Source organism: Acipenser ruthenus, chromosome 59 (assembly GCF_902713425.1).
Source record: "Acipenser ruthenus chromosome 59, fAciRut3.2 maternal haplotype, whole genome shotgun sequence".
NCBI classification, from domain to species: Eukaryota; Metazoa; Chordata; class Actinopteri; order Acipenseriformes; family Acipenseridae; genus Acipenser; species Acipenser ruthenus.
This window is the reverse complement of record NC_081247.1, coordinates 2,263,614-2,287,501: the sequence shown is the minus strand read 5'-3', so window position 1 is coordinate 2,287,501 and position 23,888 is coordinate 2,263,614. Positions and strand designations below refer to the sequence as shown.

The following is a 23,888-nucleotide window of genomic DNA, read 5'->3' as shown; positions in this document are numbered from 1 at the left end:
TGGATCTACCTCTCTGTGCTTTACAATGCTTCCCTGTTGTTTTTTAACATGCTTTGCCACATCTCTTTGTGCTTTACCATGCTTACACTGAGCTTTATTACACTTTGCTGTGCTTTTTGTGTGTATGTGTCAGTTTTTAAAACAAAACATGTATAACTACATACAATTTCCTAACACAGTGAAATCTCTCGCCTCTCCCTCTCTTTCGCAGATGGCTCTCCTACGTTCTTCTGCTTCTTCTAGACCTCCTCATCTGTCTCTTCATCCTCTTGGCTCTCGCTAAGGAAACACGCTGGCTGCTGTTGCTGTGAGTATCTGAGGCACTGAATTACACTGGAGACACTGAGAAAGACCTCCAGTCGTTTCTCATTGAATTTACATTGAAGACACTGAGAAAGACCTCCAGTTGTTTCTCATTGAATTTACATTGAAGACACTGAGAAAGACCTCCAGTCTTTTCTCATTGAATTTACATTGAAGACACAGAGAAAGACCTTCATTTATTGAATGTATTCAGTATACTTTAGTATTTCTAATCCAGCACTATAAAGTGTAATAGTTATGGATGTATTTCAGTAACATTCAGCCCCCATCACAATGGCTGCGCATTCAAAACTAGAGCTGTCAGTGTGAGGAAAAAGGTGATGACCATTCTCTCCTCTTTCCCTCCCTCTCTCTCTTCTCTTTCCCCCTCCTCTCTTCTCTATCCCACCTCCTCTCTTCTCTCTCCCCTCTCCTCTTTTCCCCTCCTCTCTCTTCTCTCTCCCCTCTCCTCTCTCTTCTCTATCCCACCTCCTCTCTCTCCTCTCTCCTCTCTCCTTTCTCCTCTTTCCCTCTCCTCTCTCTCTTCTCTTTCCCCCTCCTCTCTCTCTTCTCTCTCCCATCCCCCCTCCTCTCTCTTCTCTATCCCACCTCCTCTCTCTCTTCTTTCCCCCTCCTCTCTCTCTTCTCTTCCCCCTCTTCTCTCTCCCCCCTCCTCTCTCTCTTCTCTCTCCCCTCTCTCTTCTCTCTCCCCCCTCCTCTCTCTCTTCTCTCTCCCCTCTCTCTTCTCTATCCCCCCTCCTCTCTCTCTTCTCTATCCCACCTCCTCTCTCTTCTCTCTCCCCTCTCCTCTGTCTCTTCTCTCTCCCCTCTCCTCTCTCCTCTCTTTTAGAATGTCATCTCTTTCTTGGCTCTCTCTGTTTCTCAGCTGGGGTTCACTGGGTCTGGAGACTGCTACTGCTGTGGTAAGGCGCTGGGAGAGTGAGAGAGACTGGGAGAGAATGAGAGAGACTGTGCTGTGAATAAACTGTTGGGTCGGGTGTTTGTCTGTCTGTCTGTTTGTCTGTCTGTCTGTTTGTTTGTCTGCAGTGGCGATGGCTCCTATTCTTTCTATTTACTCATCAGATAATTCATTTGGGCTCTCGGCCAGAACTGTGTCAGCCAGTACAAGAACAATAGTAATGCCTCTCTTTCTCTCTCTCTCTCTCTCTCTCTCTCTCTCTCTCTCTCTCTCTCTCTCTCTCTCTCTCAGGCTCTCAGTGATTTTTGCGTGGATCCAGACACCTACATATTAAATACAACACAGTTGGATCTCGGAGTAAGACAAGGTACATTTTATATATATATATATAAGTGTGTATATATAACAGGGTGAATGTATTGTGGAAGTTAATGTTGTTGTCAAGACTAGTGGAGGGAGCAGCAGAGACAGGAGAGCGCTTTCTCTGCGATATTTTTTTTAAACAAAACAAAACAAACAACTAAGCAAACAAAATGCACAAAAGAAAAATCTGTACCCAAGCAAAGGCTGTCTCAGCCTGCTGCTCCCAGTCCTGTTCCTAAACGAACTCCTGCCCAGAACAAAGGGGCTGGCTGCTCTTCTATATCATGTGGCCAGGATTCATTGACAATCAAGCAGCACCCAGCCGCATTCTGCACATGGCTTATCACAGAGATGGGATTTTAACCCTATCCCTGCCAAACTTCATTTCAAAAACATAAAACTAGAATTACAAACAAAAAAAACACTGAAGACATGCATAAGCCTGTGTGAGTATTGTGGGTTGTATCGCAGACACAGCAAAGAAAAACAACCTATCGGGGGAATCTACAGTAAATATGACGTTGAATAAATTGATAACATGATTTATTTATAAGTTTGAAATGGAGGGGAGAAGTACAAACGGGAGTCTAAATTGTCATTAGTCAGCAAATAAATAAACTAGCTGATCGTGGGAATTATGCATTTAAAATACTGTATTTATAATTGAGAACTTTTCATGGAACGAATATATAGAAAGGTATAACGCGTGTAACCAAATACCCACTAATCCCGATAATCGTAAATATGGCCTTATGGGTTGGTTCATACTTCTGTCGCAGATGAAAGCTATGTGTCAGGTGCAGGCAGCTGTAAAAGCTGTGGAGCTTGTCACTTCGAGCACTACTTTGGTTCTTGATCAGAGAACCCAGGGGAGGCTAACAGGGAGATATATAGATGGTTCAGACCTTAAAGTGCATAGTTTGTCTACTGGCTTACAGTGTGATACCTTTGACAACCTTTAATCAAGAATAATCTCACAGACCCATTCAATTTGAAGTTTCAACGATTTAGAGCATTAACCGTACTCCTTCAGGTTATTAAATGCTTAAAAATGGATTCAGTGGTTACAGACTACGTCGGATCCCAGCCAATAGGCAATCTGGGAGGTCCAGTACCTTTACAAACTTAACAGCGTTAATGCAAAACGCTAATAAACACCCACTGCTAAAAATCCTAAAGCACCTAATATGTCACTCTCTAAATCTAAAACATAACTCCCATCCCTATAGCAATGCTTCAATATAAGTGAGATATAAATTTAAGATTATGCTTACATTCCACTATAGGGAAGTGTTTTGTAGAATGTAAGTAAAGACAAGAGCTGTCTTTGAAGGCAGAGGCTTCTGAATACGACCAAACAGCAGCCAGCTTTTTCAGAGATCCTCAGAGAATGGACCAAAACTTGTGAAATAAGGTGGCTTATTGTGAAATAAATCTACAGCAGGCTGATCCGCAGTCCTACCACCACACTGCACTGCGGAGCTGCACACAGCCCCCACAAGAGAATCCCCTCAGTAGAATGGTACTGAAGCTCAGCCAATTGAGCCAAATTAACACCAGCGAGCTTCAGAACACCACCAACAAAAAACTCCCAGCACAAAAAATGAAACAAATTAATCTAAATCTGGAAAACAATTATAAAGTACATTGGAATAACGAAATTGAATCACACAATAAATTACAATGCTATCTGGCCCTAAAAAAAGAATTTACCCTGGCAGAATATCTGATCAGGGTCAAAAACACAAAACATAGACAGATCCTGACCAAGTAGAGACTCAGTGACCACAGCCTGGCCATCGAAACTGGCCGGCACAAAAAAACCTGGATTGCCAAAGAAAAAAGGCTGTGCTGTCACTGTGATCTGGGAGAGGTAGAGACAGAAATGCACTTCCTGTTACACTGTCCCCAATATAAGCAAATCAGGGACACGTACTTCCCCAAACTGGCCAATCAGGCCACAACATTCCAGCTGCTCTCTGACTTAGAAAAACTGCCAGTTCTGTTAGGAGAGGAGCAGCAGACAGCAGAGCTGCCCAGCATGTAGCTGCCTGCCACAGCCAGAGAGACAGAGAGACAGCGAGACAGACCCTGGTGTAGACACCCGGGAGCACGGGGACCAGGCACTCATGCGCACCCATGTCCACTGTAAATACAGAGAGGGAGGGAGGGAGGGAGGGAGGGAGGGAGGGAAATGGGAGGGTTGTTGTATTGTATTGTCTGGGTTGTTTTGTGATAATGTTCATTGTTGAATTGCTTTGGCAAAACTCAACTCCATTTTGTCATGCCAATAAAGCATTTTTTGAATTTGAAATTGAATTTGAGGTGGCTTAGCAGAGAGAGAGTACTGTGCCAATTTCATTCTCTTGTGTCAGAAATTACAACTTCATTGAGTCAAGAAATGAAAGCTGTGCACAGTGTGTTGACTGCTTGGCATTTTTCCAATGCCAGACATGATGATTAGCGCTGCGAAGGCTTTCAAATTAAAGTTGGAGTATTGGGTGTAACAGCTGCAGAAAAAAGAAAATCCTTAGGCAAGAATTTAATGACGGATTTCATGATTTTCAGCAGCTGGAATATGTAATGTTTGCTTCGAATCCCTTTATGGATGTGGATGTTAGTGACATTTCTGAACAGTTGTTTAATTTGGATTGTGTTGAACTGGAAATGGAGATTCTTCATCTTCAAAACGATATTCAGTTGAAAGCAAGATGCCCCGTGTCTGACTTCTGGACTTCAGTGGACAGGGACACGGACAAGGACAGACATCTCTGCACAGCACTTCGGCGATAAAGAGCCAAGGGAAAACATCGATAGTTGAAATAACACATACGTGTGGGTTTTGCACCCGCAAATCACTTTGCACGTATCCTTAAATCACCTCCTTAATGCAGTGTTTTGTAAAGAAAAACATTTGTGTGATGAGCAAGCTCAGCTTGTCTCATTTCTTTTTTACAACAATCTCATTTGGCCCTCCAACTTGTAGGTGGCATTTTAATAATAAAAATGAGAATCTTACCAAAATATGAATAAAAAGAAATGTAACAAAATAGCAAAAAGCTTGTATTCCCACGATGCTGAATTACTGTATTACTGACCCACTATGTGTTGTTTGCAAGCACACAGCATGCAGGGTGAAACATGACATCATGCTTTGTTATCTTGCTTATGTAAATACACCCCTAACAGAGCACAGCATGAGAATTAATGTTAAAAGTGGATGTGTTTTGGGGGCGTGGGGGCGGTTGTGGTGGTGTCTCTTTCAGATCCCCATTGGATGCCGTCGAAAGCCAAAAACTTTGTGCCTGGGGGGGGGGGGGGGGGGGGCAAGGGATAATCTCTCTCTCCTTCTCTCTCTCTCTCTCTCTCTCTCTCTTGCTCTTTCTCTCTCGTCCTTGTTTACATCATTGTTTGTTTCAGATGTCCTGGAGTATTACCTGATCTGCAACAAGGGAATGAGAAGTCCTTTCCAACAGGTATTCTTATTATTCTTATTGAAAGGCAGATTTATTGAAAGGCACTTCCAATGAGGAGGTTGCAGGCTGCGATATTAGACTGGGCACACATTTCTGACACGTTTCTTTCTCTCTCTTCTCTCTCTCTCCCTCTGTCAGCGACTCACTCAGTCTCAGAGAGCTTTGTCTAATATCCATGCTCAACTCACTGGCCTGGAGGCCATGGCTATCCCACAATTCCCTCAGGCTGAAGTCAGTATTGCCCACACAGCTGCCTGTCTCTCTCCCAGTCTGTGCCTGTCTCTCTCCCTGTCTGTCTGTCTGTCTGTTTCTCCCTTTCCTCACAATTTTGATGTATCTTGCTCAGGCATCTTTCTACCCCTTCGTTCTCGCTCTCCTTCTCCTCCCCATTCTCTCCCCACCTGCCATCTTCCCCCCTCCTCTCCATCTCCCCCTGTCCTCTCCTCTCTTGATGTAATTATTTATGTATGTAATCATCAATAAATATGTATTCCTTGTATTTTTCTTCTTGTTTCCTTAGAAGAGCCTCTCTGAGCTGCAGCAGGTTCTCAACGTCACCGAGGGAAACTTCCAGCAGCTGGTGGCACTACTGAACTGCAGAGCACTGAACAAGGTGTGTGTGTGTGTGAGAGTCTCTGTGTGTGTGTGTGTGTGTGTGTGTGTGTGTGTGTCTGCCCCTCTCTCTCTAATTCCCTCACTCGCTTTCTCTCTCTCTCTCTCTGCAGGACTACCTAGATGCTATAAAGGGCCTGTGTTATGATGGGATGGAGGGAGTGTTGTATCTCTCTCTCTTCTCTTTCCTCTCCGCTCTCTCATTCTCCTCTCTCCTCTGCACCCTGCCGAGAGCCTGGGACCAGTTTCACAGGTAAAATCCATTCTCTCACCTTTTATTAACTTTATTAACAAGATCACTGGCCCCTCCCTTTAAATCAGTGCTGACCATGTTTAAAATCCATTCTCTTACCTCTATTAGCTTTATTAACTTGATCACTGGCCCCTCCCTTTAAAGGAGCACTGACCATGTTTAAAATCCATTCTCTCACCTCTTATTAGCTTTATTAACATTATCACTGCCCCCTTTAAAGGAGCGCTGACCATCTTTAAAATCCATTCTCTTACCTCTATTAGCTTTATTAACATTATCACTGCCCCATTTAAAAAAGTGCTAGCCGTCTGTGGAAGGGTGGTGGGAAATTCACTGACAGAGGAGACAACTTTATTTGTAATAAAACTACAAAATAAAGGTGCTGCACTCAGCAGCGTTACCCCGACTGTCGCGATCCGCAGGGCCCTCAACCTGCTTATACTGTTCGGGGTTCTGCCCAAGTTCTTTTCCCCGCTCCTAAAAATTCCTTTTCTTTTTCTTTTTAATTAATCGGTTGTTGTGCTCGTTCTTCTCTGGCCGTGCTCGGTCTGGCAGCACAGCTTCCGCCAGCTGGCTTGTTTTGTCTTAGAGGGTCAGGCTGAGAACAGAGTGTTATCTTATAGGGTCAGCAATCCCCCAAGGCCCCCCTCTCAGCCACTCAGAGAGAGGGAAAGCCCACACACCCTCTTCCCCACCTCTCTGTGTCACTGCCATGACTGACAGGCAGATCTACGAGTCTGCTGCCCCCTTCCTGCAGTACCACGCATGCGCCAGACAGTCAGCACAGATCTCCCCTGTTACACCATCTTTAAAATGTGTTCTCTTACATCTTATTGTCTTTATTAATATTATCACTGGTCCTTCCTTTAAAGGAGTTCTACCCATCTTTAAATACAGGTGGCCGTTCGTACGTGTCACACTTCACACATTTCCATGTATCCGGAGAATCGCGACTCCGATTGTCATGACACTTGACATTAACATTATTTCGTGGAAGTTATCAGACTCTGGGGATATAGGGGGGTGTCTGTCTGTCCATACATCTGTCCATCTATATTGTCACATTTACATTTTCTCTCTTCCCCCTCTCCCTTTCTCTCTCTCTCCCTTGCTCTCTCCTATCTCTCTCCTCTCACCTCTCTCCCCTCCTCCCTCTCTCCTCCTTTCCCTCCTCTCCCTTTCTCTCTCTCCCTTGCTCTCTCCTCTCTCTCTCCTCTCACCTCTCTCCCCTCCTCCTTTCCCCTTCTCGCTCTGTCTTTCAGTGACTCTGGTGATTACGATGACTCTGATGATGACAGTGAGGACCCCTTCGGCTCTCATCAGGCACGTAGACAGATGCCCACGAGCAGGGCGGGGCCATCAGGGGTCCTGCCAGGTTTCTATAGTTACCAGGGGGGGGCCTCGGCTCCTCCCCTCTCCAGTGCCCCGCCCCTCTCTCACTACATGTGAGTAAAGAGACACAATACAACACTGCACAATACACACAACACAATACAACACGTTACACAATACAAAGAGACACAATACAACACAATACAACACAACACATTACACAATACAGTACACACACACCCCATCCCTCTCTCACTGCAGGTGAGTGAAGAGACACAACACAATACCACAAAACACTGAACATTGAGACACAATTCTACACAATATAATACAATACACTCTAACACAATATACCACAACACAAAGCACTGATACAAAGCACACAGAGACACACCCACACTATACTGGGGTGCTGGGAGATGGAGCAGGAGCAGGGTATCACTGTACTATACAGACCGGTCCTTATAGTTACATGGGTCTGTTATTTCAATATACAGACCGATCCTTGAGTTTATATGGTCCCTAACACTGGTGTCTATTCTGTTTCAGGACTCAATGTGCTTTATTGAGGTTCACATTTGTAATATAGTTTATTAGTTAATTCCTAATGATAACAGTGGTTAGTTATTTTGCTGTACAGACCAGTCCTTGAGTTTGTATGGTCTTTATTTTGTTTCAGGGCTCAGTGTTCTTCATTCAGATGAGTTTATTAGTGCAATCCTTATAGTTATAGTGGTCTGTTAATTCAATATACAGACCGGTCCTAGAGCTTATATGATCTCTGTATTGTTCCAGGGCTCAAAACGCTTTATTCAGTGGCAGTCCTCGATTTGAAAGCGTCCCGCTGATCGAAAGACAGTCGCCACCCCCCTCGGTAAGAAAATATAGTTTCTTTTTTAAAGAATAATACTAAATGCATTACTACATATGTGAACTCTTTTCCCTGTGTCTTATGGTCTGTATTCTCACTAAACTAATAGAAGTGTCCAGTCGACCTCCCTTTCTTTGTCTCTTATGGTACAAGACTGCTGTCTGCCTCCTCACTAAACTAAAGCCCCTTTCACACTGGCATGCTCTACCTGGGTCGGCTATGTGAGTTCACACTGCTTTTTGAAGAAGCACGGTCAGCCCTGGGTGACAGAAGCAAGCACACAACGTGCGTACCCAATGCCCTGGAAGCAGTATCGTTCACTGGACCATCCTTTCATCTGTTCAGCTTCTCTGGATTGAATCGTCAGCCCAAATGTTGATGTGACAGGACAGCTAAGTGGTGACGTCCCCAGACCAGGAAGTGGACACTCACACAACATGCCCCACATGTCGACCTGTTCCTATCCAGTTTTAAATAACTTTAGCATAACGGAGGCAGAAGTGCTAAAGGGACTAGGAGCTCTTAAAATAAACAAATCCCCTGGGCCGGATGAGATCCTCCCAATAGTACTCAAAGAAATGAAAGAAGTTATTTACAAACCGTTAACCAAGATCATGCAACAGTCTCTTGACACAGGGGTTGTACCGACAGACTGGAAAATTGCAAACGTAATACCGATCCACAAAAAGGGAGACAAAACCAAACCAGGTAACTACAGACCAATAAGCCTGACTTCTATTATATGTAAACTTATGGAAACTATAATAAGATCCAAAATGGAAAATTACCTATATGGTAACAGTATCCTGGGAGACAATCAGCATGGTTTTAGGAAAGGGAGATCATGTCTAACTAACCTGCTTGACTTTTTTGAGGATGCAACATCGACAATGGATAATTGCAAAGCATACGACATGGTTTATTTAGATTTCCAGAAAGCTTTTGACAAAGTCCCGCATAAGAGATTAATTCTCAAACTGAACGCAGTAGGGATTCAAGGAAATGCATGCACATGGATTAGGGAGTGGTTAACATGTAGATAACAGAAAGTACTGATTAGAGGAGAAACCTCAAAATGGAGCGAGGTAACCAGTGGTGTACCACAGGGATCAGTATTAGGTCCTCTGTTATTCCTAATCTACATTAATGATTTAGATTCTGGTATAGTAAGCAAACTCGTTAAATTTGCAGATGAATCAAAAATAGGAGGAGTGGCAAACACCATTTCAAAATGATCTAGACAGCATTCAGAATTGGGCAGACACATGGCAAATTACATTTAATAGAGAAAAGTGTAAAGTATTGCATGCAGGCAATAAAATTGTGCATTATAAATATCATATGGGAGATACTGAAATTGAAGAAGGGAACTATGAAAAAGACCTAGGAGTTTATGTTCAGAAATGTCTTCCTCTAGACAATGTGAGGAAACTATAAAAAAGGCCAACAAGATGCTCAGATATATTGTGGAAAGTGTTGAATTTAAATCAAGGGAAGTAATGTTAAAACTTTACAATGCATTAGTAAGACCTCTCCTAGAATATTGTGTTCAGTTCTGTTCGTCTCGTTACAAAAAATATATTGCTGCTCTGGAGTGCAAAGAATTATCCTGGGTTTAAAAGGCATGTCGTATGCAGACAGGCTAAAAGAATTGAATCTATTCAGTCTTGAACAAAGAAGACTACGCGGCGATCTGATTCAAACATTCAAAATCCTAAAAGGTATAGACAATGTCAACCCAGGGGACTTCTTTGACCTGAAAAAAGAAACAAGGACCAGGGGTCACAAATGGAGATTAGATAAAGGGGCATTCAGATCAGAAAATAGGAGACACTTTTTTACACAGAGAATTGTGAGGGTCTGGAACCAGCTCCCCAGTAATGTTGTTGAAGCTGACACCCTGGGATCCTTCAAGAAGCTGCTTGATGAGATTCTGGGATCAATAAGCTGCTAACAAGCAAACGAGCAAGATGTGCTGAATGGTCTCCTCTCGTTTGTAAACTTTCTTATGTTCTTACAAGTACACAAGGTTGAAGCGCTAACTGCATATTTATTGAAACACAAATAAACAAAAACACAGCTTGCAGAGCCAAAATAAAAATTTCAAACAAAAACAAATCTCGAACACAAAAAATGCCGTCCCAAAACAAGTATCGTGCAGGTCCTTAATCTTTACCTCCTTCCTCCTTTCTCTCTCTCGCTCCTTCTCCATTCAAAAACCCGGTCAGCAATAGCTGCAGGTTTGCATCTATGTGGCCATCTCCAAACTAGCAATCATTTCATCAATGCTGAGCTGGCTACATTCTGCATGAGATTCTTACTAAGCGTGCTCAACAGCCAACTTGTAATACATCATTGGCTGCTGACCGCGCGTTCTCACAGGATGTTGTCTGGCAGGGACGAGAGGCAAACATCGCCCCTGCCAAACCACATCAAACTAAAACAATAATCCATTCTTTTTCAAATCACAAAATCACAGATCTACACGCAGGGCTCTTGCTACAGTTGATTGGAGCGAATGTTTCTTCATCCCTGCTGCAATCGGCCTCATGGTGTGTCTCAATCAACAGAAACAAGGCTAAACAGAATAAACAGAAAAGTTCCTTGCGGAAGTAATCCAGTTTACGAACGCCCATCATGCATTTTGTCTCCCTCGATCCTGGTCAAAGCGCGTCGATCCACATCTTGAGGCGGGTCGCTGCCGGGGTTGAGACTCGGGTAGGAGCACCAGTGTGAAAGAGGCTTAATACAAGAGTCCAGTCAACCCCCCTCTCCCTGTCTCTTAGGGTACAAGACTACTGTCTGTCTCCTCACTGAACTAATACAAGTGTCCAGTCTTGTCAATATGTTAATACGTTACATTTTCTAGATGTATTTAATAAACTGTACTCTTGTTTTTCTCCTCCTCCCTTTCTCTGTCTTTTCTTCAATTAAAATTGATTTATCCTCCAAAATCAACTGTTTTTAAAAATATATATTTTTTGTTCATTTGTAAAAAAAAAAAAATGTATTATTTCAAACATTAAAATCTTTCCACACCCAAATCAATCTAAAAAATAACAAAACGAACTAACCCACAAAATTCCACCAACCCCCCCCCCCCCCACACACATTCCTTCAACTACGGTATTGCCTGGCTCCTCCCCATCTGGCTCCTCCCCCTCTGACTCCTCCCCCCGTGACTCCTCCCCCTCCGGCTCTCCCTGTACTCTGACTGGACAGTATTCTCCAAGCATGTTAACAGGATTCGGAGACCCACAACTAAACAGTGCAGCTGGACATAGCAGGACTGAGTTCTTGTCCTAATGTTGGACAGACAAGTGGACATTTGGACATGTGGACAGACATGCAAGAAAAAATACAAATATAATAACCTTCAAAGTTTGTAATTTTAAATGTATTAATACCTTTTTTCTACCTGTTAATTATTCAGCCCCTCTAACTTTTATAGATTATATAGCAGTGGCACCAAACATGATTCAGACAGTCCCCCTGAGTTTCAATCTCCATAGTTTGCAGCATACAAGTATGGCTATTGAAACTCAGGGGGACTGTCTGAATCATGTTTGGTGTTGCTGTATAACATATAAAACTTGACTAGACTGTGCTAGAATTACATTGGAACTGGAGTTTAATATCATTTTACTAGACTGTGCTAGAATTACATTGTAACTGGAGTTTGTAATGTTACATTGTCACTTATCTTGAATACTCATATTTTAAAATATTTAAAGCAATACTTTCCCTGAACATGTGAAATCCTGAATAGAAATATTTTGTAAAAACGTTTTTTACCCCAAGCAATATTTGTACGAACAAAATTATATTATGTTTTTTTTTTTATTATTATTTAATATTATGACTATTATATAGATATCAAATAATCTAAAGGGTTATTTTGTATTATATAGTGTGTTGGGTAGCTGTTGTAATTATACACAGGGTTGCATAGTGTTATACAGTGTGGACCCACCAGCATTGCCCTGTGTACAGTACAGCACAGCGAGGCTCTGCCCAGCACACAGCAGGCAATGCCAGCGCATTAGATTACAACATTATATAGGCACCATGTTGGGTAGCTGCTGTAGATCTCTAGTAAATTATTGATGGAAAAGAATGCACTGAAATATACAATTATTACTATAGAATAACCCTTTAGTTATGTAGAAACTTCCCCTGTAAATGCACTACGATTAGGGGGAAGTGGAAATGGTGTTCTCACTGTCGTCTTGCACCCTTGTGTGTTTTTTTAAAACTTAACCTTTAATAAAACAATTTGTTTACCTTTAAATGTGGTTTGGTTTCTGTTTAAATGTGGAATCTATGATGACAGCTTCATATTAATGAGGAAATGACTTACATCTCCATACACTCACAGAATCTCATATTCTCAGGCACTGAAGCTACTGATGCTAATAATACCAAGTTTCATGACATACAGATGGATGTACAGACAAGCAGGCAGCCTCCACACACACACACACACACACACGGATTCTGATATTCTCAATAACTCCTGGTAAATCATGTTACACCAGGTTTAATCACAATCAGACAAGCTGTTCTCTAGATATATGAGAAAATGTGTGGCAAACAGACACTCCCAGATTCTGAAACTCTCATTAACTTGTGCTAAAGAAGGCCCTTAGAAAGTGTCATCACAATCAGACCAACGCTTCTCTAGATATGCGTGAAAATGCAAGAGTATCAGACAGACCGACAGACAGCCTGCACACACTCCTTGACTGCTCCTATTGCAGTTACTCAATACTGTGGGTTTTATTTTCTGATAAGTCTGTGTTGCTTTGACTGAGTTCAGGAGCTGCTCTTCAGTTCTAGCTGCACTGTCATAGACACGTGTAACACAAGCTAGATCAGTGAGTCTTTATTATTATTATTATTATTATTATTATTATTATTATTATTATTTATTAGCAGAGGCTCTTACACAAGGTGACTTACAGTTGTATACAAAAAATACATATCAAGAATTACTGTACAATTAAGAGCAAGGTACAAAATACAGTGACTTCAGTCCTAAAACACAGTATGATTTGATATTGGGGCAGTTCAGGAGCAGATAACAGTGTTGATAGTTACATCAGGGTTAGATACGAGTGCAGGTGAAATACAAGATACTACAGATTGGATTAAGTGCAGGATTAAATACAGTAAAATAGGGAGCAGGTAAGTGCAAGTTGTTGTCTGAAGAGGTGTGTCTTGAGGAGGCGCCGGAAGGTGGTCAGGGACTGGGCAGTCCTGACATCTGTAGGAAGGTCATTCCACCACTGCGGGGCGAGGGTGGAGAAGGAGCGGGCTCTGGAGGCAGGGGAGCGTAGCGGAGGTAGAGCCAGTCTTCTAGTGCAGGCGGAGCGGAGAGGTCGAGTGGGGGTGTAGGGAGAGATGAGGGTCTGGAGGTAGCTGGGTGCAGTCTGGTCAGGCATCTGTAGGCGAGTACAAGAGTCTTGAACTGGATGCGAGCGGTGATCGGGAGACAGTGGAGTGAGCGGAGCAGTGGAGTAGCGTGGGAGAAGCGAGGCAGAGAGAACACCAGGCGAGCAGCGGAAGGAGAGGAGGATCTGAGCATCATCAGCATAGAAATGGTATGAGAAACCATAGGATGCGATGAGGGGGCCCAGGGAGCGGGTGTAGAGAGAGAACAGGAGAGGACCCAAGACTGACCCTTGGGGGACTCCTGTTGAGAGAGGGCGAGGTGTGGAGGTTGCTCCACGCCAGGTTACCTGGTAAGTGCGGTTGGAGAGGTAGGAGGAGAACCAGGCCAGAGCAGTGCCAGAGATTCCCAGGTCAGCGAGAGAGGATAGTAGAATAGAGTGATCAACAGTGTCAAAGGCAGCAGAGAGGTCGAGGAGAATTAGGACAGAGGAGAGAGAGACAGCTCGGGCAGAGTTTAGTGAGTTGGTGACAGACAGGAGGGCGGTTTCAGTGGAGTGAGCAGAGCGGAAGCCAGATTGGAGAGGGTCGAGCAGAGAGTGGTTAGACAGGAAAGCATAGAAGTTATAGCAGTAACAGCCAGCGCCATCTAGTGATCAGACACTTTGGATTTCGTTTTGTTTTGCTGGCAGTGCACTAGATGGCGCTGGTGCTTCTATAATAATATAGAGAACGGAAACGACACCGATAAGGAACTATATTGTCGTGTTAAACAGAACAGGTTTATGGGACTTCTGTCTGCAGCTTTAATGAAACTAAACTCTGGACAAATATAATAAACTAACAAGGACACCAAGAAGAAGGAATTATATTGTAGTTTCAAACTGAACAAGGTGGTGGCGCTCTGTCTGTCTGCATCGTTCTAAATACAGTTAATAAAATTAAAATATCCTTACCTAAGATTGCCTGTCGATTGGCTTCACTTGCGAGATCAAAACCAGAGCAGAGACGGTATTGCCAATGCCGTTACTCAAGATGGCAGTATGGGCTTCAACTGCTTTGAAAAAAACGGGGCCTTACAAAAGAGGAAGCGCGTCGTGACGCGTGTTTTGCCCTTTTCAAAGATGTCGGCGCCGGGAGGAGACACGTTTTCCGACGCAGAGAGAGAAAAGGTTGAAGAAATGGAGGATAGCGAGGAAGAGCAGGAGGAGATGGAGCAGAGCGACGGGGACGAGGAGGAGGGAGACGGGACGGTCCAGCCTCGAGTGTATATCCCTGGAACCGAGCCGCTGCAGCCTGGAGAGGAATTGGAAATGGACCAGACCGCGTACAGACTGTACCATCACTGCCAAACCGGTGCGTGCAAAATAAGTCATTATTATTATTATTATTATTATTATTATTATTATTATTATTATTATTATTATTACTTTTCATACATCGTTTTATAATGTGTTTAACGATGTCGTCCCGTGCGTAGAACACGTGACACAAAGTACAAAAAGATAAATAAAGAACAGCCCCTCTTATGTTTAATAGCTGTTCCGGATTTAAACCATTCCAAATGACGTGGTTAACTTTCAGAAGTGGGAAGCGACAGTGAAGCAAAGTTTAGCCAAGAGTTGCTATATATTTTTTAGATATTATAATTGTATTGTAACTACAGTTTGTAATTGTATTGTACCTGCAGTTTAATTATTATGATTGTATTGTAACTGCAGTTTAACTAAGGGCATGTCAGTTTAGGTACTATAATTGCATTGTATCTGGTAAGGTTTGTGGCATTGTTTTATCTCTCCCCCCCTCTGTCCTCTGTCTTCTCTCTCTCTCTCTCTCTCTCTCTCTGTCCTCTGTCTTTTCTCTCTCTCTCCCTCTCTGTCCTCTGTCTTCTCTCTCTCTCCCTCTCTGTCCTCTGTCTTCTCTCTCTCTCCCTCTCTGTCCTCTGTCTTTTCTCTCTCTCTCCCTCTCTGTCCTCTGTCTTTTCTCTCTCTCTCCCCCTCTGTCCTCTGTCTTTTCTCTCTCTCTCCCCCTCTGTCCTCTGTCTTTTCTCTCTCTCCCTCTCTGTCCTCTGTCTTCTCTCTCTCTCCCCCTCTGTCCTCTGTCTTCTCTTTCTCTCTCCCCCTCTGTCCTCTGTCTTCTCTTTCTCTCTCCCCCTCTGTCCTCTGTCTTCTCTTTCTCTCTCCCCCTCTGTCCTCTGTCTTCTCTCTCCCCCTCTGTCCTCTGTTTTCTCTCTCTCTCTCCCCCTCTGTCCTCTGTCTTCTCTCTCTCTCCCCCCCTCTGTCCTCTGTCTTCTCTCTCTCTCCCCAGGCGCTCCCTGTTTGAGTTTCGATGTGATCCGCGATGATCTGGGTGAAAACAGAGAAGAGTCTCCACTGTCGATGCTGCTCTGTGCTGGGACCCAGGCAGAGACTGCCCAGGCCAACAGGTAGGAGAGGAGAGGAGACAGGACCGCACTGTATAACACTAATATACAACCTGTACACAACTGCAGCAGCTACACAACATGATGGCTATATAGAGTAATCTTGTGCGCTGGCATTACCTGCTGTGTGCTGGGCAGAGCCTCGCTACTGTACACAGGGCAATGCTGTGTGCTGGGCAGATCCTTGCTGTGCTGTACACAGGGCAATGGTGTGTGCTGGGCAGAGCCTCGCTGTGCTGTACACAGGGCAATGCTCTGTGCTGGTAGGATCCTCGCTGTGCTGTACACAGGGCAATGCTGTGTGCTGGGCAGAGCCTTGCTGTGCTGTACTGTACACAGGGCAATGCTGTGTGCTTGGCAGAGCCTCACTGTGCTGTACACAGGGCAATGCTGTGTGCTGGGCAGAGCCTAGCTGTGCTGTACACAGGGCAATGCTGTGTGCTGGTCGGATCCTCGCTGTGCTGTACACAGGGCAGTGCTGTGTGCTGGGCAGAGCCTCGCTGTGCTGTACTGTACACAGGGCAATGCTGTGTGCTGGGCAGAGCCTCACTGTGCTGTACTGTACACAGGGCAATGCTGTGTGCTGGGCAGAGCCTCACTGTGCTGTGCTGTACACAGGGCAATGCTGTGTGCTGGGCAGAGCCTCGCTGTGCTGTACTGTACACAGGGCAATGCTGTGTGCTGGGCAGAGCCTCGCTGTGCTGTACACAGGGCAGTGCTGTGTGCTGGGCAGAGCCTCGCTGTGCTGTACACAGGGCAATGCTGTGTGCTGGGCAGAGCCTCACTGTGCTGTACACAGGGCAATGCTGTGTGCTGGGCAGAGCCTCGCTGTGCTGTACACAGGGCAATGCTGTGTGCTGGGCAGAGCCTCGCTGTGCTGTACACAGGGCAATGCTGTGTGCTGGGCAGAGCCTCACTGTACTGTACACAGGGCAATGCTGTGTGCTGGGCAGAGCCTCACTGTGCTGTACACAGGGCAATGGTGTGTGCTGGGCAGAGCCTCGCTGTGCTGTACACAGGGCAATGCTGTGTGCTGGTAGGATCCTCGCTGTGCTGTACACAGGGCAATGCTGTGTGCTGGGCAGAGCCTCACTGTGCTGTACTGTACACAGGGCAATGCTGTGTGCTGGGCAGAGCCTCACTGTGCTGTACTGTACACAGGGTAATGTTGTGTGCTGGGCAGAGCCTCACTGCTGTACTGTACACAGGGCAATGCTGTGTGCTGGGCAGAGCCTCACTGCTGTACTGTACACAGGGTAATGCTGTGTGCTGGGCAGAGCCTCACTGTGCTGTACTGTACACAGGGCAATGCTGTGTGCTGGGCAGAGCCTCACTGCTGTACTGTACACAGGGCAATGCTGTGTGCTGGGCAGAGCCTCACTGTGCTGTACTGTACACAGGGCAATGCTGTGTGCTGGGCAGAGCCTCACTGTGCTGTACTGTACACAGGGCAATGCTGCGTGCTGAGCAGAGCCTCACTGTGCTGTACTGTACACAGGGCAATGCTGTGTGCTGGGCAGAGCCTCACTGTACTGTACACAGGGCAATGCTGTGTGCTGGGCAGAGCCTCGCTGTACTGTACACAGGGCAATGCTGTGTGCTGGGCAGAGCCTCACTGTGCTGTACACAGGGCAATGCTGTGTGCTGGGCAGAGCCTCGCTGTGCTGTACACAGGGCAATGCTGTGTGCTGGGCAGAGCCTCACTGTGCTGTACTGTACACAGGGCAATGCTGTGTGCTGGGCAGAGCCTCACTGTGCTGTACTGTACACAGGGCAATGCTGTGTGCTTGGCAGAGCCTCGCTGTGCTGTACACAGGGCAATGCTGTGTGCTGGGCAGAGCCTCGCTGTGCTGTACTGTACACAGGGCAATGCTGTGTGCTGGGCAGAGCCTCACTGTGCTGTACTGTACACAGGGCAATGCTGTGTGCTGGGCAGAGCCTCACTGTGCTGTACTGTACACAGGGCAATGCTGTGTGCTGGGCAGAGCCTCACTGTGCTGTACTGTACACAGGGCAATGCTGTGTGCTGGGCAGAGCCTCACTCTGCTGTGCTGTACACTGTGCAATGCTGTGTGCTGGGCAGAGCCTCACTGTGCTGTACTGTACACTGTGCAATGCTGTGTTTCTGGGCAGAGCCTCGCTGTGCTGTACTGTACACTGTGCAATGCTGTGTGCTGGGCAGAGCCTCACTGTGCTGTACTGTACACTGTGCAATGCTGTGTTTCTGGGCAGAGCCTCGCTGTGCTGTACTGTACACTGTGCAATGCTGTGTTTCTGGGCAGAGCCTCGCTGTGCTGTACTGTACACTGTGCAATGCTGTGTTTCTGGGCAGAGCCTCGCTGTGCTGTACTGTACACTGTGCAATGCTGTAACTCTTGTGTTTTTTGGGCGACAGGCTGCTGGTGATGCGAATGCACAATCTTCACGGAACGAGGAGAGAGGAGGGGGATGGAGAGGGTTCAGAGAGCGAGAGTGAGGGAGAGGGAGATGAACAAGAGGAGAAGAAACCAGCCCTGGAGTTAGCCATGCTTCCCCACTACGGAGCGATCAACAGAGTCCGGGTGAGAGACAGTGCCCCCAAGTTTCTGTCTCCATAGTTATATATTATACAGCAACACCATACATGATTCAGACAGTCCCCCTGAGTTTCAATAAAACTATGGAGATTGAAACTCAGGGGGACTGTCTGAATCGTGTTTGGTGTTGCTGTATAATATATAAATCTATGGAGACTGAAGGCTGTCTGAATTGTAGGTCTGTAACAAAGGGTACATTTTGACCTTCAAAGGTTTTGAACACGTTAAGAATGAAGGGTTGAACCTTTGCATAATTTGCCATAGCTACCAATTTCTATCTGATTGAAAATCGTATTATCTTACATGTAATCCATATCAATGGAATAAAACATTCACGTGTAGTTTAAAAATACTCTATATAGAACAGTAATCATGGGGTGGGGGGCGGACGGTGCTCAGTTTTCAAAATTAAAGTGATTAATGTTAGAGTATATTTTGTATGTTTCATACTTATTCTACCTTGGCACTTCTCTTACACCGTCTTGTACTCTAGGTATTCAGTACATATTTTACTGAAGCAATACAGCCGCTAGAGGCACCTGCCCTTCCCCCCAGTGCTTTGGCATCAATACCCGGCTCCGTGTAACGATTTGGTCGTGGATTTTATACAACCACTTTTGTTTAAGTAATATGCATTATACAAATAAAAATATTTGTATTATTATTATTAATTATTATTATTATTATTATTATTATTATTATTTTTATTATTTATTTCTTAGCAGACGCCCTTATCCAGGGCGACTTACAATTGTTACAAGATATCACATTATTTTTACATACAATTACCCATTTATACAGTTGGGTTTTTACTGGAGCAATCTAGGTAAAGTACCTTGCTCAAGGGTACAGCAGCAGTGTCACCCATCTGGGATTGAACCCACGACCCTCCGGTCAAGAGTCCAGAGCCCTAACTGCTACTCCACACTCCTGCCCGCCTGCTTTACTGCATGCGAGTGACATTAATGTGTGATTTATAGTATTCACACATTGTAAAAGGTTTATGTTACAGAGATGAGCCTTCGAAGGGTTAGAACTACTTTTGAATTCCTAGCTAGCGAACGAACCTTTGAACCTTTGAACACAGCCCTACTGTACTGAATTATTTTATTTATTAGATATTTTAATTTAGCTCTAATTTGTCCCCCTTTGTCAGGTGACTAGGGTTGGAGACACCCCATTGGCTGCTGTCTGGTCCGAGAAAGGTCAGGTGGAGATCTTTGACCTTCGACCCCAGCTGGATGCGGTCCATGACTCTGCCATCATGGCGACGTTTCTACGGGAACAGCAGAAAGAGGCCACGCCCCTATTCACCTTCACCGGTCACATGACAGAGGGATTCGCTGTTGATTGGTCACCTAAAGTACCGGGTGAGAGAGGGGCGGGGGGATCGTGGATAGAGGGATGTTTGCATTTTTTCTGATTGGTTATTATTGCACTTACTCAAATACTGTGTTCTGTGGTGATAAGCCTGTTCTATAGATTGAGAGAGTGTCTGTGTTTAACTGCTATTGTCTGTGTGTGTGTGTGTGTGTGTGTGTGTGTGCGCAGGTCGCCTAGCAACAGGAGACTGTAAGAAGCACATCCACGTTTGGGAGCCCAGGGAAGGAGGGGCATGGCATGTAGACCAACGCCCCTTTGCAGGCCACACCCACTCTGTCGAAGACATCCAATGGTCTCCCACGGAACCCACGGTGAGTTCCGCTCATTAACATCTGTTCCTGGTAGGAGGGGAAGCATATAGCTGTCGCACAGCTTCACCTGTCAATGCACAGCGGCACAACTCTAATATTATTCCCCGCCTCGCTTCCCCTCTACCCTTTTCACAAAGTGTTTTGGCTGGAGCCTGAATGTGTTGAATGTGTCTTTATTTGAATGAACAAGCCTGACTGTGACATCCTTCCCCCATCGCCACGGCTGCACATTCACAATCAGAGCTCTCCGTGTGGGGAGAAAGTTAACCACTAACCACGAACATATCATGTCCTGAACAGTATCTGATAAGTAGTGTTCCGCGTTTCCAGTTTATTCCGAATTTTACCGAAAAATTACAGGATTCTTTTTTCTTCCATTTTTTTCCCAGTACTGTTTTCTAGGAAACACACAATATTTGATTTAAAATGCTGTTTTATTTTGACTCTGACATTGTAATAAGCAGCTCTACACTGTATCCTAGGATACAGCAGACGTTTAGACGTCAGGGGATCACATAACTTTCAGACGTGGTTCTCTGTCACTTCACAAACACATTACCACCTGATTGTGTTGACCAATCAGAGTCTGATTATTGTGGCAATTGCTGGACGTAGTAACTACTAGCTTGATCAAAAACTAAATTGAAATACTTACATGAAAATACAGTATTTTTAGTGGATGAGGAATGGAGAGAAAACGTAAATCAGTTTATGAATATTCAAAAGAAAAAGGTAAATGTGATGTTTTACAAAAATAAAAACAAGCTACTCCTGAGTAGAATCTTAATGTGGGTGATTTCTAATGTGAATCTGTGTGTGTAAGGTGTATCTTGTTGTATAAGAGATGTCATTTCACACAGTCTGAGCAGCTCAGCTTCCCTTCACAGTTCTCTTGTTCAAACTGTACAAGTCAGAGACACCCCGCACGCTACGGGTTAACTAATATTTGTATTAGCTTAAAAGCAGGGATTCAAACAAAAATCTGTGCTGGGTGTGTGTGCTTCCCTCCACCTGCCACACGAGAATGTGGCTGCACTGGTTAACGCAACCTGATTGGAGGAGAACTGTAACAAAACATGTGCAGGATGTGGCCAGGTGCTGATTGAGTGATAGTCAGTTAGACCCGACAACCACATGGTCTAAAACAGGAGCAGCTCCTTTGTTCTTGAGCAGGTTATCAGAGGATCAGAATCTGGGGGTGGTTCTGTCTTTCTGTCTGTACGTCTGCCTGTAACACTGATATTTAGAAATATTTTGAGAGAAGCGCTTGTCCGATAGTTGTGGTAGAATTTGTCTGGCTGCAGGACGCCTGTTAAAGTCTCTCTCCCGCACCCGTCCCAGGTCTTTGCCTCATGTTCGGTGGACACCTCGATTCGGATTTGGGACACCCGCGCCCCCCCCTCCAAGGCCTGCATGCTCTCAGTCAGTCAGGCGCACTCCTCCGACGTGAACGTGATCAGCTGGAACCGGAACGAACCATTCCTGCTGTCCGGGGGGGACGACGGTCTTCTCAAGGTGTGGGATCTCAGACAGTTCAAGGTAAACAAGAAAAACCTCAGACCGGATTAAACTATTCATAGAGTCCTGTGTGGGTCGAGGGGGAGGGGGAGGAGGGTCTGGGTCTGTATTGGGGCCGAGACTTAAAAGAAAAGAAACGACCCAGTCTGAGGGGTATTTCCAGAGCCTTTTTGTTTCGAGTGGGGTGGGTTGCACCATTCCTAGTCCAAGGGGATCTGGATAAGGGCCAAGACTTAAATACATAAAGAAACAAATATAATACACCCCTCAGACTGGAGCCAACTCTTTTTGTTTATGTCTGGGGCATGCCATTTTTCAGCGGAGGAGGAGGGGGGGGGGGTGGGGAGTATTGGATTGGATTAGGGCCAAGAAAAAAAAAAAACTACACCCTGTAGACTGAAACAAAAGACTGGGGTGAACTATACCATAACTGGTGTTATGGGGGTGGGGGTGGGGAATCTGGACTGGATTTAACAAAACTGAAAAAACAGAACACCCCTCAGAATTCATAGACCTTTTTTTTGTTCATGCATGGGGAATACCATTCCTGGTCAATGGGGACTCTTGATGAGGACACCTCTCAGGATGGATATTATTATTATTATTATTATTATTATTATTATTATTATTATTATAAGTACTGTTAGTCAGGGTGGCATGCATGGGATACAACTGTAATCTACTCCTTATTAAACTGGCACCGTTCTGGTTGTTCCTGCGCTGTGGATCTCGTAATGATCCCCTCATTGTTTTCTGTGTTCTGTCCCCAGGCGGGACGTCCCGTGGCCAGTTTCAAGTTGCACTCGGCCCCCGTCTCCTCAGTCGAGTGGCACCCCACTGACGGCAGCGTTTTCGCTTCTGCCGGCTCCGACGATGTCGTCGGCCAATGGGATCTCTCGGTGGAGTCATGTGACCCCGGCACGGAGGCAGGGCTCCCCACCCTGCCCCCCCAGGTCCTCTTCCTGCACCAGGGTCAGACGGAGGTCAAGGAGGTGCACTGGCACCCCCAGAACAGCGGGGTGCTCATCTGCACCGCACTCTCCGGGTTCAACGTGTTCCGGACCATCTCCGTGTGAATCGGACGCCATGACAGCTCTGATACGGAGACGGACTCCCATTGTGAACTATTGGGCAGGTAGAGCCAAGATGGCCGATATTGTGTGCAGTTTCATAACAACCATTCATCATCTGCTTTATTTTGTAGCTTAGAGTCGGTTACTGGAGACATTTTGGCTCTGACAGGGAGCCAGCTTTCCATTGTGGGCTATGGAGGTACTACCGCTAAGATGGCCGACGACAGTTTCATAACCTGCTGTGTTCTGTTTAATCTTACAGTACGTTATGAAACTAAAGCCATCTAGACTCTGACTTTAAATGAAACATTATTTAAGTTCCACATCGGAGGAGCAGAACACAGACGCACCCGGGACGATTGTAAAGAGCGTAACAGGTAAAGGGGGACGCGAGAAAAATAAATGTCTGTACGCTGATCCCACCCCTCGCAAAATGAAAAAATAAATATATCTTTAAAATATTCTCTGGTTCAGTGTTTTTCTTCTAAAAATGTGAAATACAAAAAATGTAAATAAGTCTGTCATTACTATTAAAAATATCTCTTGCTTGTGTGAAATTACAGTTGCATATGGATGAAAATTACAGCAGCAGGGAAGGAAATAAGCCTCCTATTGCACAGCAGTCATCTGTTCCAGGTTTTACTACCAGCTTGATTAGCCACAGTGTGTATTGGTCACAGGCTCAGGGGTGTCTTAAATGCTTAGCAAAACCAGGAATGGATCAAACTGCTATGCAATGGGAGTCTTCATTCTTTCCCATGAAAAACATATGGTCTCACTTTAAAAGAATATTATTAAACCCTGTGTTTGATATTGTCTCTCTTTAAAATAATATTATTAAACCCTGTGTTTGATATTGTCTCACTTTAAAAGAATATCATTAAACCCTGTGTTTGATATTGTCTCACTTTAAAAGAATATTATTAAACCCTGTGTTTGATATTGTCTCACTTTAAAAGAATATTATTAAACCCTGTGTTTGATATTGTCTCACTTTAAAAGAATATTATTAAACCCAGTGTTTGATATTGTCTCACTTTAAAAGAATATTATTAAACCCTGTGTTTGATATTGTCTCACTTTAA

General features: G+C 44.9%; 2 protein-coding genes across 4 annotated transcripts in view; both read left to right on the top strand.

Annotated features, from left to right (window-relative positions):
- Nucleotides 1–12,420, top strand: part of LOC117410249 (protein tweety homolog 1) — a 22,305-nt gene extending 9,885 nt beyond the window's left edge. The window contains exons 5-14 of one of the 3 annotated variants that reach the window (XM_059018365.1): nt 212–307; nt 1,154–1,226; nt 1,514–1,589; nt 5,006–5,061; nt 5,200–5,292; nt 5,582–5,674; nt 5,787–5,926; nt 7,189–7,249; nt 8,054–8,132; nt 11,352–12,420. In XM_059018365.1, coding sequence (XP_058874348.1) covers nt 212–307; nt 1,154–1,226; nt 1,514–1,589; nt 5,006–5,061; nt 5,200–5,292; nt 5,582–5,674; nt 5,787–5,926; nt 7,189–7,249; nt 8,054–8,092 — 727 coding nt within the window. In that variant the 3' untranslated portion in view covers nt 8,093–8,132; nt 11,352–12,420. Of the gene's footprint in view, nt 1–211; nt 308–1,153; nt 1,227–1,513; nt 1,590–5,005; nt 5,062–5,199; nt 5,293–5,581; nt 5,675–5,786; nt 5,927–7,188; nt 7,372–8,053; nt 8,133–11,351 lie in introns of all 3 variants that reach the window. The other 2 variants (XM_059018363.1, XM_059018364.1) reach the window with 2 other exon arrangements.
- Nucleotides 12,421–14,229: 1,809 nt separating this feature from the next.
- LOC117966764 (glutamate-rich WD repeat-containing protein 1-like) lies at nt 14,230–23,264 on the top strand. The gene is made up of 7 exons (XM_059018415.1): nt 14,230–14,876; nt 15,828–15,945; nt 18,338–18,503; nt 19,675–19,888; nt 20,070–20,212; nt 21,554–21,751; nt 22,501–23,264. Exons 1-7 carry the CDS (start codon nt 14,564–14,566, stop codon nt 22,804–22,806), a joined length of 1,458 nt encoding a protein of 485 aa, XP_058874398.1. The 5' UTR covers nt 14,230–14,563; the 3' UTR covers nt 22,807–23,264.
- The last annotated feature ends 624 nt before the right edge of the window (nt 23,265–23,888 follow it).

What these genes read in the sequence shown, in the direction of transcription:
- LOC117966764 (XM_059018415.1), top strand. Translation starts at nt 14,564, where the DNA reads ATGGGCTTCAACTGCTTTGAAAAAAACGGGGCCTTACAAAAGAGGAAG. An exon ending in GTACCATCACTGCCAAACCG is followed by an intron (nt 14,877 to 15,827) that starts GTGCGTGCAAAA and finishes CTCTCTCCCCAG; the next exon opens with GCGCTCCCTGTTTGAGTTTC. An exon ending in TTGGTCACCTAAAGTACCGG is followed by an intron (nt 19,889 to 20,069) that starts GTGAGAGAGGGG and finishes GTGTGTGCGCAG; the next exon opens with GTCGCCTAGCAACAGGAGAC.